Consider the following 12,576-nt stretch of genomic DNA (forward strand, 5'->3'; position numbering starts at 1 on the left):
CTTTAAGAGTTTCTCATGTTGTGGTGACCCCCCAACTATAAAATTATTTTCATTGCTACTTCATAACTGTAATTCTGCTACTGTTATGAATCATAATATACAAATCTGTTTTTTCCCACGGCCTTAGGCGACCCCTGTGTAAAGGTCTTGACCCACAGCTTGAGAACTGCTGTCTCGGGCCATGGTAATGCATTTGGCCTTCTGCAAACTTGCTCTTGGCCAAGACTAAAGCCGCATGCAACCGGACCTTTCTCTGCTCCTGCAAACGCCCCCAGCAAGTCTCATTGTCCCCTCTCATCCTATCAATATCCTTGGAGCAAAGCCCAGTAAAGTCTCCGTCCACTCCAAACAACATTTATTGTGGCAAGGGAGGAACCTCAGACCCCAGGCTATATACAAGTATATACAGGGATAGGGATGGGACGCCTTCTGGGCGCCACGCGCCCTCACACAGCAGACGCCAGCTTCCGCTTGGTGCTCTCTGTGCAGCGATGCAGAATGAGGTCTGCGCTGGGTCGTGGTGGCACGGCGGGCTGCGCCTTGGTGTGCTGGGTCCCCATATTGTCTGCAAAGGAAGGTCGGGACCATGAGGCTCCGCCTCCTAGCCCTAAGCTGCACTTACGTTCTAGTCCTGATCTCCCCCTACCTCGTGCCACCTCCACCCCACCCCATCCCGCAACCCCCCCACCCCCGCCGCTCCACCACGCCCCACCCGGACCCCCGTTAGGTCTTGTCCCGCCCCTTGCACCCAGGCCCCTTAGGAGTTAGCCCCGCCCTCCAGCCCTGGCCCCGCCCCCTTCTGGCACTCACTCCTTGCGCCTTCTGCGCTCTGCGGCCCGGGTCGTGCGGGGCGCCGGCGCTGCTGCTGGAATCGGACGCTGTTGCGGCGATAAGTGTCCTGGCTGAGGCGCTTCCGAGAACGCTGGTGGATACTCTGCGCGTTGCGGATGGTCGACCTGGCCCAGCAAGATGGAGATGTCAGCACCCCGGAGTCCCTGTCCCCCGGGACACGGAGTGGACACCCCTGGGACCCCGAGCCTGGCCTGAGGAAAAGTAGAGTGCGGAGAGACGGTGGCACCCTGAAATCCTTAAGTCTGGCCTCAGCCAGTGGGTGCAGAGGGACTGTGGCCCCCCCTCAGGTCCTAAGCCTATATTTAGCAAGTGGGGTGCAGACAGGAGAACCTGCAAGAACTGGGGGTCACGGATCTTACCCTGTCTCAGAGCCCAGGCCTGTTTCCCATGCCCGCTCTGGCCATCAACATGTCCTTACTCTGAGACTGCCCCGGCTTCACTGACCATCCCAAAGCACTCTAAGCATCAGCGGGCTCCTCACTATCTCTGTCCCGGCCTTCCCCTCCATGCCTGCCCATTCGGGGGCCGCTCTCTCACCTGCGCGGCGGTGCCCCGCGGCCTCGGATCTGCCTCTGGGCCTGGGTTATCTCCTCCCCAGCCTTCTGCAGATATATGGATGGGAAGTAGCCGGTGACATCCCCTTTCCTGCAAGATGGGCCACACTGGAGGCTCAGGCAGTAGTCATGAGGGGGGTGTGCACAGAGCTGGAGGGCTTCAGGGTGCCTCAACCATGGGGACCAATGCAGGCTAAGAGATTTCAAACATCCACACCCAAAAGGCCAGACTGTTTCCTCATCTGTAGCAACACAAGCCTCCACCGCCCCCAGCCCTCCCTTCCGAGTCTGGGCAGGGGGAGAAAGTTAGATGTGTATTCTGCCGAGGAGTGTGTTGTGGACACTTTTAAGAGTCCCCATGGTGGCCGAGCAGCGGTCATGCATGCCTTTAATCCCAGCACTTGGGAGGCAGAGCCAGGTGGATCTCTGTGAGTTCAAGGCCAGCCTGGTCTACAGAGCGAGATCCAGGACAGGCACTAAAACTACACAGAGAAACCGTGTCTGGGGTGGGGGGGGAGTGTCCATGTCATTTTCCTTCTTGCTTGCTTTGGTTTTGATTGTTTGATTTCGGAAGGTCCTGGAGAAGAAAACTCCAGAATCACACAGCCAAGTCTGCTCAGAACCCACCCAGGTAGATGCATGCAGGGGGAGGGGCTCTCCTACCTGACCACCCACCAGCCATCCAGGAGCTTATGAATGACCTCGATGGCTTCACCCTCGGACAGGGACATTTCATCCTCTTCCACAGCAGTGTAGGCTTTGATGGTTACATAGGGTTCACCTGGTCCACGGAGGGAGCACCCAGTGAGGTGAGAGTCTACTCAGTTCCCAGGACTCTACTCCCTCCTCCCTAAGTGCTAGGCTTCTTCCAACTGTCCAGCAACCACCACAGACACACAAGTCCCTCCTCTGTCCCCTCAGATCTCTTCCTTCTTGGTTTCCCTCTCTAGGTTTTTAGAGATTTTATTTTAAACGATACAAGGATGGGACCAAGGGTTTGCAACATGCAGTGAAAGAGCTTTACAGCTGAACCATGTTGAACATGCCCTTCACTGGGGGATTCTAGGCAGGTGCTCTCCCACTGAGCCACACCCCAGCTCCTCACTGGGGGATTCTAGGCAGGGGCTCTACCACTGAGCCACACCCCAGCCCCTCACTGGGGGATTCTAGGCAGGTGCTCTCCCACTGAGCCACACCCCAGCCCCTCACTGGGGGATTCTAGGCAGGTGCTCTACCACTGAGCCACACCCCAGCCCCTCACTGGGGAATTCTAGGCAGGTGCTCTACCACTGAGCCACACCCCAGCCCCTCACCAGGGGATTCTAGGCAGGAGCTCTACTACCGGGCTACACTCATAGCGTGTGTGTGTGTGTGTGTGTGTGTGTAGTGTGGGTAGGCACACTGGTTAAGTGTTTTGTCACAAGCTGTCATCTGGGAAGTGGGAACCTCTCTTGAGGTTCCATCAGAATATACCTCCATCAGAATGGGTTGTAGGCAAGTCTATGGGGCGTTTTCTTTATTAATGGTAGATGTGGGAAGACTCAGCCGACTGTGGGCAGTGCCATCCCTGGACAGGTGGCCCTGGATTGTATAAGAAAGCAAAATGAGCAAGCTGATAAGCAGCACTCCTCCACGGCCTCTACTTGAGTTCCTGCCCTGCTTGAGTTCCTGCCCTGACTTCCCTCAGTGATGGACTGTGACCCGTAAGTGTGAGGGAATATAACCTTTACTTCCCCAGCTTGCTTTTGGTCATAGTGATTATCACAGCAATAGGAAGCAAACTAGAGCTGGGTGGTGGTGGCCCATGCCTTTAATCCCAGCACTCAGGAGACAGAGGCAGGCAGACCTCCATATGTTCGAGGCCAGCCTGGTCTACAGAATGAGTTCCAGGACAGCCAGGGCTACACAGAGAAACCCTGTCTCAAAAGAGAAAGAAAGAAAAGAAAAAAGGAAAAAAAAACTAAACACACACACACACACACACACACACACACACACACACACACACACACACTATTTCTGTAGCAGGGTGTCCCTATGTTGCTGACTGGGTCATGCATGCTCTGCAGCCTGCCTATGCAGCCTTAGACTTGAGCTCCTCCTGTCTGAGCTCCTGAGTAGCTGAGGTGACCGGAGTGAGGTGACATGCCCCACCACACCCAGGTGGAATTGCTCAATCTTAAAACATGACCACACAATTCTGCTTTCAAACTCAGTGCAGACCATTCAACCCCCGGAGCTGCCAGCTTCCCCCTTGGGCATCGATGATGACACTACCTCCAGGAAGCCCTCCTTCCCAGCCTCAGTCAGTTCAGCTTTCTGCTCCCCCTCCCTTGTACCGGGCTCCACACTGCTCACAGGGTCCTCACTGTCTCCTCCCTGTCCCTCTCTCTGCCTCCTATTTTTCCTTCTTTTTTTCTTTTTGGTTTTTCGAGACAGGGTTTCTCTGTGTAGCTTTGGTGCCTGTCCTGGATCTCGCTCTGTAGACCAGGCTGGCCTCGAACTCACAGAGATCCGCCTGCCTCTGCCTCCTGGGTGCTGGGATTAAAGGCGCGTGCCACCGCTGCCCGGCGCCTCCTATTTTTCTAACAATATCACCGTCTACCCAGGCCTCCAAGCTAAAAATAATGAAGGAGCACTGGCTTCTTCGTGTCCCCGCACCCCTTCCTCTCCTTCATCCCACACCCCATATTGCCTCAGAGGGCAGGAAGCACCTGCGTAGTCGGGATCCGGGTCCTCTGCCTCATCGGGACTGTCAAGGGGCTCCAGGTAGGATGCGGGGACCCAGCCTCTCTTTGTCTTCATCTGGCAAAACCACCAGCCTATGTCAAGAGCACAGAGAGATAAGTGAGGGGTGGTGCCTGGCAGCCTCCTTCAGCCACAAGGGTGGTGAGGATACAGAGAAGGGGATGCCGAATGCTCATAAATGTCCCCAGACTCCACCCCCGAATCCCACCCCACTAGCAGGAGCTCAGAGTCCTTTGCAACGAGCTGGTAGGACAGCACCCCTAAATGCAATCCAGGCATGGGATAGGCCTGAGCTGGAGGCCAAAGGCCGCTAGATCCTCTGCATGGAATTCAAGGCTCTGTCACCCCAGGACCGGGGGTGGGAGGGGGAGCCCAACCGCTCTCGCTTTTCTCCACCACGTCCACCACATCTCCAGTAGCCACGGTCATCTCCGTGCGTGAATTCTTCTCATAGTCAGCGATGGCACGGTAGGTTTGAAGGATGATGGGGCCTGTGATGTCTGCACAGAGCGGGGACAAGGTGAGTGGACACAGCACGGAGGGCAGTCCCCGTTCCGGAATATGATTTTGTTTTTGTTTTTGTTTTGTTTTTTTGTTTTTCGAGACAGGGTTTCTCTGTGTAGCTTTGCGCCTTTCCTGGAACTCACTTGGTAGCCTAGGCTGGCCTCGAACTCACAGAGATCCGCCTGGCTCTGCCTCCCGAGTGCTGGGATTAAAGGCGTGCGCCACCACCGCCCGGCCCGGAATATGATTTTTAACGGGGCAAGGATGTGTTACGTTTGCTCATGCTGTGGAATATTGCTTTTAACTGTGTAACATTGTAACGCCTAACTGTGTAAAGGCACGTTATGCTGGTTTATGCTGTGTTTGTTTAACGATGTAGGGATGTGTGTTTAACGATGTAAAGATGTGTTGCATCTGTTGCACCTTGCCTGCCTACGGCTCTCGATGGGTCTAATAAGGAGTTGAGCGGCCAATAGCTAGGCAGGTAGGTGGGGCTGGCAGGGAGAGAGAATAAATAGGAGAAATCTAGGCTCGAGAAGAGAAAGAGGAGAAAGGGGAGGAGAGGATGAGGGACCCTCCTCTCACCAGCTACATTACTCTTGGCGTCTTTGGGCATCAGGTATGTCTCTGGCTTCTTCACCCTGGAGAGAGAACAGGCATTATGGAGCAGGCCCTCTGCTTTCCCACTGCGGAAGGGAAGGCTTCGGGTTAGAGCTGCAGGAGGACTTCCCAGAATCAAAAGGAACCACGGGAAAGATGGTCAACACAGAGAGAAGGCATCCACAGTCCCGGCCCTGGGAGTTGGGGGTGGGGCACAGACTGTCTTAGGAATGAGGGGTTGTCTCCGCAGCCAGACTTAGAAACGGGGGCATAGAGGACCCTAGGGAGTTGGCAAAGGCCTTCTCCACCAGCTAGATAGAGATGCTTGGCCTGGGAGGGGTTCCCATCAGCCCTCAGGGAGGGGGCCCTTCTAGGGCCTCCAGCGTACCCCATGGTGACGTGAGTCTGTATAGATGCAGTTTTGGCCAGGTCCCAGGTTTAGAGCATTGTGTGCCTGTGGGTCAGTCCCTCATCCTCTCCGAACTTGGGTCTCCCCACCCTCTGTATTCTGTTCTCCTGTCCCCTCCCCAGGGAGGTGGCTACTCACTGGCTGTCCGTGGGCAGCTTCAGGTCATCAGGCCGAACTTTGAAGAAGTCCAACAGATGTGGGCAGCGGGAGATCTTCACGGGCAATCCCATGAGGGCGTTGAAGTACTCTGTGAGTGTGCCCTGGCGGCTCTCAGCAGCACGCTGCCCATCAAACCATTTGGGTGCTGGGTGGGGGCACCAAAGACCCATGAGTACACACACAAGGTCAATTCCAAAGATGTGGGAAGGCATTTCGAGAGCAGGCGAGGGGCAGGGGACCCTACTGAGGGGCTCAGTTCTGCTCACCCGGGAGGTGTGGGATGACCCTGTTCTCCCTGTGGATCTCACCAGCCTCGATGGGGAACATCTCCTTCAGCATTTTCTAGATAGAGGAAGAAATCCTGAGCTGGGGCTCCGTGGCAGAGTGCTTACCAAGCATGCATGAAGTCTTGGGTTCCACCCTGAGCATTGCATAAGCTGGGTGTGGGGGTGCATTCCTGTCAGCCCAGCACTCAGGAAGTGAGGGGGATCAGAAGTTCAAAGTCATCCTCGGTTGTGTAGTGAGTTTGAGGCCAGCCTAAGATATGTGAGAAAAAGAAGGGGGGGCGGTGCTCCAAAAGATCTAAGTTGGAGCCCTTCAAAACACTCACTGGGAAGGGAAACCATCGGCTCCACACATGCTGCCTGTGCCTTACACACATCTTCCCCCATCTCTCTCTCTCAAAGATTTACTGTTTATTATGTACATAGTATTCTGCCTGCATGTACACCTGCAGGCCAGAAGAGGGCACCAGATCCCATTACAGATGGTTGTGAGCCACCATGTGGTTGCTGAGAACTGAACTCAGGACTTAGAAGAGCAGCCAGTGCTCTTAACCACTGAGCCATCTCTCCAGCCCCCTCCCCCCACATCTCTCTTAGTTTTTTTACATTGTTCGCAGTGCCACCTGTGGACACTCCAGGCTAATCTTGCCCCAGCGTCTAATGAAATATTATGTCTCTCTTTGTCTGTCTGTCTGTCTGTCCTTGTCTCATCTGTTTATGTATTTATTTTTTGAGACAAACAGCCCTGGCTGTCCTGGAACTCACTTTGTAGCCCAGGCTGGCCTCAAACTCAAGAGATCCACCTGCCTCTGCCTCCCGAGTGCTGGGATTAAAGGTGTGTGCTACCACCCACCTCTCGGCCATTTATTTATTTTGAGATAAGGACCCACTTTGTAGCCCTGCCTGGCCCTGGAAGTCACTACGTAGACCAGGCTGGCCTCTTTCGATACATGCTGAGCAAAGGCTGAGCAAAGGTTGAGGCTAGTGCACCCCAACACTCACATGGAACTCGTAGATCTCGGTGAATTTTCTGTAGACCACCTTCTCCGACAGGTCTTGCCACTTAACCAGGAACATGTACACCTGAGGGGACATCAGAGCATGGAGGGGGGGGCGGGGGGGAGGGAGTCAGCACCCAGGAGTACCACGCTGTGCCCCTGGGCTGCCTTTTAGTCTTTTTTTTTTTTTTTTTTTTTTTAAAGATTCATTTATTTATTGATACAGTGTTCTGCCTGCACATATCCCTACAGGCCAGAAGAGGGCACCAGATCTTATTACAGATGGTTGTGAGCCACCATGTGGTTGCTGGGAATTGAACTCAGGACCTTTGGAAGAACAAGCAGTGCTCTTAACCTCTGAGCCATCTCTCCAGCCCCCCTGCCTTTTAGTCTTGAATGGAAGCCAAAGGGGTTGTGGTGAGGCAGTCTTTGGGGGGTAGCCTGGGTCACAGGATGGGCATGAGCTTCAGGGACCCGGGAGCTTTGAGAAGCAGACCAACCAACGTGGTCAACTTCCGGTATGTTAGAAAATTCTTTTTACATTTATTCAGTGCCTGCATGTGTGTGTGTATGTGTGTGTGTGTGTGTGTGTGTGTGTGTACATGTACACATGCATGCCACGGGGTGCAGCTGGAGGTCAGAGGGCAAATTGTGGGAGTCAGTTTTCTTCTTCCACCTGCTGGGTTCTGAGGAGTGAGCTCAGATCATCAGACAAGGTGGCAAGTACCATCAGCTCCTTTCTGTTTTTCTTTTATATATATTATATATAATATATTAATATTATAATTTTATATAATTATATATATTATATATATAGTGTTTGGCCAGCATGTATGTTCATGTATCACATGCATGCAGAATCTATGGGGGTCAGAAGAGGATGTCAAAGCCCCTGGAACAGGAGTTATACCTAGCTGTGAGTCATCATGTGGGTGCAGGGAATGGAGCCCTGATCCTCTGGAAGAGCGGCTAATGTTTGCTCACTTTATTTCCCCCCTCCCTCTTTTTTTTTTTTTCTTGCGAGTGCAGGGGATTGAACCAAGGGCCTCATGTTCGCTGTGCAAGCGCCCTAGCCACAGTCCCCAGCTAGGCTTCGAATGACAGGTGCAGGAAAGCTTGTCCCCACTGTGCTAACAGAGGAGGGACCTTGGAGAACAGATCGGGGTGGGGGAAGACTAGGGCTGGAGAGACGCTCATCAGATAGATGGGAAGTGGAAGACAGTACTGCCAATGCCCCCAGGGTCCCCAGCACCCACACTGGGACTCACAACCATCTGTAACTCCAGTGCCAGTGTATCTGGCGCCCTCTTCTGGCCTCCACGGGCACTGCACATACCTGATTCACAGACACACATGCAGGAGAAATGCACAAATATAAATTTATTTACTTATTTATTTATGAGGCTTAGTGGGAAGTGTTCAGGATGTTGGAGACTACATAAGGACAGAGAGACAGGCTGGGCAACAGAATATGCTGTCTCAAGCAATAATGCTAGCCACAAAAAAAGAAACCGGGAAGGGGGATCTTAAAAACAGTGTGATGCTTGAAAGAAGCCATGAGACAACTATGACAGGTGCGGGGCGGGGGTGGGGGGGACGGGACGGGAGAGACAGAGACAGAGGCAGAGAGAGAGACAGAAACAGAGAGAGAGGGAGAGACAGAGACAGAGGCAGACAGAGAGAGACAGAGGCAGAGACAGAGAGAGGGAGAGGCAGAGATGGACAGACAGAGGCAGAGACAGACAGAGGCACAGACAGGGAGAGACAGAGGCAGAGACAGGGAGAGACAGAGAGAGGGAGAGGCAGAGACAGAGTCAGAGAGGCACATGGGGAGAGAGAGACAGATGGACGCAGAGACAGAGAGAGAGGGGCAGAGAGACAGAGAGATGTCTGCAATCCCAGCATTTGGAAGGCGAAGTGGGAAGTTTGCCCTGAGTTCTGGCTAACCTAAGCTACACTGTGAGACTCTAAACATACCCCGGTGATTGTCTCTGGGGTGGGGGAGGACTGGAGGCTATGAAGGAAACACCTAGAATGACCGCAATGTCCTCTTTTGGTTTCCAGAGTCTCACGCTTATTCTGGAATGACTCAGAATGTTTATATTTAGAGAGGGAGGGCAGAAGGGGGAGACGCACTTAGCACATAACACTTTACATGTCCCACACAAACACCGCCCAAGTACCAGGTGCCCCTCAGAGGCCCAAGGATGAAGTCTATATACACGGGCAGAGATTTCTCCAACTCACCTCCCCCAGGGCAAAGGGGACAGTTTCCCTCCCTCCTGGTGATGTTATCTCCTGGGGAGCTAAACTCTGTGGCCAACGTCATAGAAGACAGACAGACGGCTACAGTCCGCAAGCCTCTCCTTGCAGGGCCTCTCCCTGTGCTGACTGGACAGGGAAGTTTCCTGGGAGGAGCGAGCCTTGCTCCTAAGCACTGGACACGGGGTGGTGGCGCTTGAGCATGGATCGGGGCTCAGTATGGGGACAGAGAGGGAAGCCATTGAGAGGGGTGCACAGGGATGTCGGCCCAGAATGGCAGAGTCCTTTACAGACACCCAGGAAAGAAGCCTGAGGCCCAGAGACAAGAACCCGGTGCCCGAGAGGTACCCCCTTATATCCTTGCCGGAGGGGTCCCACACCCCTTATATCCTCCCCTGGTCCCCCATCCCCCTCATACCCTTCCCTGGTCCAGGTTGCCTTTGGATAGCACCAGGATGACAGCACCATCCCTACCGTGTGCTCCACTCACGCTACTCACATAGTGTTGGCTGGGAACGAAGCGCTTCTCGAAGCCCAGGAGGGCGATGTGGCGGATGAAAGTGTCCCCCATGGCTGGGCAGTGGCAGGGCCACTTCTCCCTACAGCTGGGGCTGAGCCTTAAATACACTGAAAAGAGGAAGTGGTTTCTGTTGCTTGTGGGGTGGGGGCGGGGAGTGCCCCGACACTCTTGCTCAGTCTTTCACTTTCTGGGGATTGTTTGAGCTCCAATGGAGTGGTTGGGGCAGCCGGGGGGTGGGGGGGGTGGGGAGACCACTAACGTGCTGGGGGGTAAGGCCTATCCCCCAGCCCCGGGCACGTGGGCCTCTCTGCAGCTCTGAACCACCACAGGACCTTTGCACCCTCCCTGCCCCCTTCTCCTGTCCTCGTCTCCTGTGTATATCTCTCCGCCTCAAGTTCACTAAGTTTCTACTCAGATGTTTCCCCTTCCGGAGGCCTTTGAATAACCTCACCCAAAACAGCAAGTCTGTCAGGCACGGTGATACATTGTAATCACAGCACTTGGGAAGCTGAGGCAGGAGAATCGGGAGGTAGTTAGTGGCCAGTTTCAGCTGGCTACATGAGATTGTCTTTAAAAATAGGACGGCACTGGGGACATGGCTCAGCTGGTTAAGTCCTTGGCATACAAGCCTGAGGACCTGAGTTTTTTTGTTTTTGTTTTTCCGAATTTGTTTTGTTTTTTCAAGACAGGGTTTCTCTGTGTAGCCCTCGCTGTCCTGAAACTTGCTCTGTAGATTAGGCTGGCCTCGAACTGAACTCAGAGATCCTCCTGCCTCTGGGTGGTACATCACCACCACCCAGAGAGGACCTGAGTTCTATCCCCAGGGCTCACCTTAAAGAAAAGCTGGGTATGGTAGCGTGTGCTTTCCAAGTTTTGTTTTTATTTGTTTTAAGTGTGTGTGTGTGTGTGTGTGTGTGTGTGTGTGTGTGTGTGTGTGTGTGGTGTGTTATGTGAGGGCAGGTTTCTGTGGAGGTCAGAGGCACTGGATCCATTGGAGATGGAGTTACAGGTGGTTGTGAGCCACGGACATGGATGCTCACACAGAACCCAGCTCCTCGGCAAGAGAGGAACTCTTAGCCACAGAACCCTCCCTCTGGCCTGGTGTGCGCTTTGAATCCCAGCACCACGGGGAAGGCAGAGTCAGGAGGAATCCTGGGACTCACTGGCCAGTCAGGCCAGCCTTCCAGGTGAGGTTTCAGTTTTGGACCCTGTCTCAAAAAACAAGGGGATTCTCGAGAAACGACATCTGCACACACATGTAGACACCCACACAAATACCCTCGGAGGTGAAACACCGCCACCTGACCACATAATGGTCCCTCAGAGTTTTTCTCCTCAGGCAGCTGTTTGGAAGGGGGCTTGAGATGAAGAGGAGATGGGAGCCAGGCATGGTGGCAAGTGTCTTTAACCCCAGCACTGGAGGAACTGGGCTCCAATGGAGCCCACCCCATGGAAGAGAGCCTCGCCCTGGCCCTGAGCTGACTTGACAAAGAGGTTTCCTGGGAGGAGTGAGCCTGGATCCGGGGCACTGGTGGGGGCTCTCAGTAGGGAGGGACTCAGTGTGTAGACAGGGAAGCAGCTGGGCAGAGTATACAGGGATGTCTCCCCAGTGTGGCAGGGGCAGGATCTGAGGGTTCCAGGCCAGCCAATATATATATATATATATGTGTGTGTATATATATATATATATATATATGTGTGTGTGTGTGTGTATGTATATATTGAGACCCTGCTTTTAAAGCGGCAAGGATTGAGGGGTGGTACCTACTCTATACTGGGTGGTTCAGAGGCTGCCGGGTCACCCGGGTCACCCGCGGCCTTCTCCAGAAGCAAGCCTTCTGTCTGCAGCCCAGCTGGCCCATGCTGGGCCTCCTTGTCATGACTCTGCAGGGGACTCAGAGAAAGTGGGTAGGGCCGGGTTGTAATGCAGTCTGGGGATTCCAGGATTGCAGGCATGCTGCCTCTGAGCCACGTCCCCAGCCTGTCTGGGGGCGGGGTGATTCAAAAGCAAAGGGCTCTACCACCGAGTTACATCACCAACCCTTCTTGTCATTTGGAGACTAAGCTACCCCGGTTAGCCTCGAACTCTTTTTTTTTTTTTTTGGTTTTTCAAGACAAGGTTTCTCTGTGTAGCTTTGCACCTTTCCTGGAACTCACGCTGTAGACCAGGCTGGCCTCGAACTCACAGAGATCTGCCTGGCTCTGCCTCCTGAGTGCTGGGATTAAAGCCATGCACCACCACCACCTGGCTAGCCTCGAACTCTTAATCTTGCTGTCTCCGTCTCCAGATGAGTGGGAGGGCCTGTGTTAACACACCCAGCACCAATGGTGAGTTTTAGTACAATAAGAAGCCGAGTAGGATAAGGGGTAGATTTCAAGTGGCTGACACACTGGCCAGTTCTCCTCACATGCTAACTCCCTTTGGCCACTGAACTCTGGGACACACTCATCTCTGTCCCAGACTCCATAGTCGGGGAAAGTCCAGCAAAAACACCAGCCCTGCTGTGCACCTGGGCCTGGAGGGAGTAGGCTGTGGAAAGTTCCTGCTGGGGACCTGTGGTGGGCTAAACATCACGTCCCGAGCACTTCCTTCTTGTCTTGTGGGTGCTTGCGTAACTGCAGACAGTGGCCTGACCAGTGGCCTGAGGCCACACACAGCCATCTTCCCACTGCCCTCCTGAGACCT

The 12,576-nt window shown here is 53.9% G+C and overlaps 1 protein-coding gene across 1 annotated transcript; it reads right to left on the reverse strand.

The window, feature by feature from the left end:
- Positions 1-338: 338 nt before the first annotated feature.
- On the reverse strand, positions 339-9,975 carry Ncf1 (neutrophil cytosolic factor 1). Its single transcript, XM_052754761.1, has 11 exons — positions 9,870-9,975; positions 7,113-7,193; positions 6,093-6,168; positions 5,806-5,971; positions 5,244-5,299; positions 4,532-4,654; positions 4,121-4,228; positions 2,070-2,187; positions 1,390-1,497; positions 811-956; positions 339-565 (listed from the first exon to the last, which is right to left on the reverse strand). The coding sequence occupies exons 1-11, from the start codon at positions 9,939-9,941 to the stop codon at positions 447-449; spliced, it is 1,173 nt and encodes a 390-aa protein (XP_052610721.1). The 5' UTR covers positions 9,942-9,975; the 3' UTR covers positions 339-446.
- Positions 9,976-12,576: the final 2,601 nt, after the last annotated feature.

The sequence above is a fragment of the Peromyscus californicus genome, unplaced genomic scaffold (genome assembly GCF_007827085.1).
Source record: "Peromyscus californicus insignis strain IS unplaced genomic scaffold, ASM782708v3 Scaffold_2__1_contigs__length_46816999, whole genome shotgun sequence".
NCBI classification, from domain to species: Eukaryota; Metazoa; Chordata; class Mammalia; order Rodentia; family Cricetidae; genus Peromyscus; species Peromyscus californicus.

Excerpts from the sequence above, each read along its gene's own strand:
- Ncf1 (XM_052754761.1), bottom strand. The coding sequence starts at position 9,941 with ATGGGGGACACTTTCATCCGCCACATCGCCCTCCTGGGCTTCGAGAAG. Across the intron at positions 4,229-4,531 it reads GGTGGAGAAAAGCGAGAGCG|GCTGGTGGTTTTGCCAGATG; the intron begins GTTGGGCTCCCC and ends CTCTTGACATAG. Across the intron at positions 2,188-4,120 it reads CCCGGATCCCGACTACGCAG|GTGAACCCTATGTAACCATC; the intron begins GTGCTTCCTGCC and ends TCCGTGGACCAG.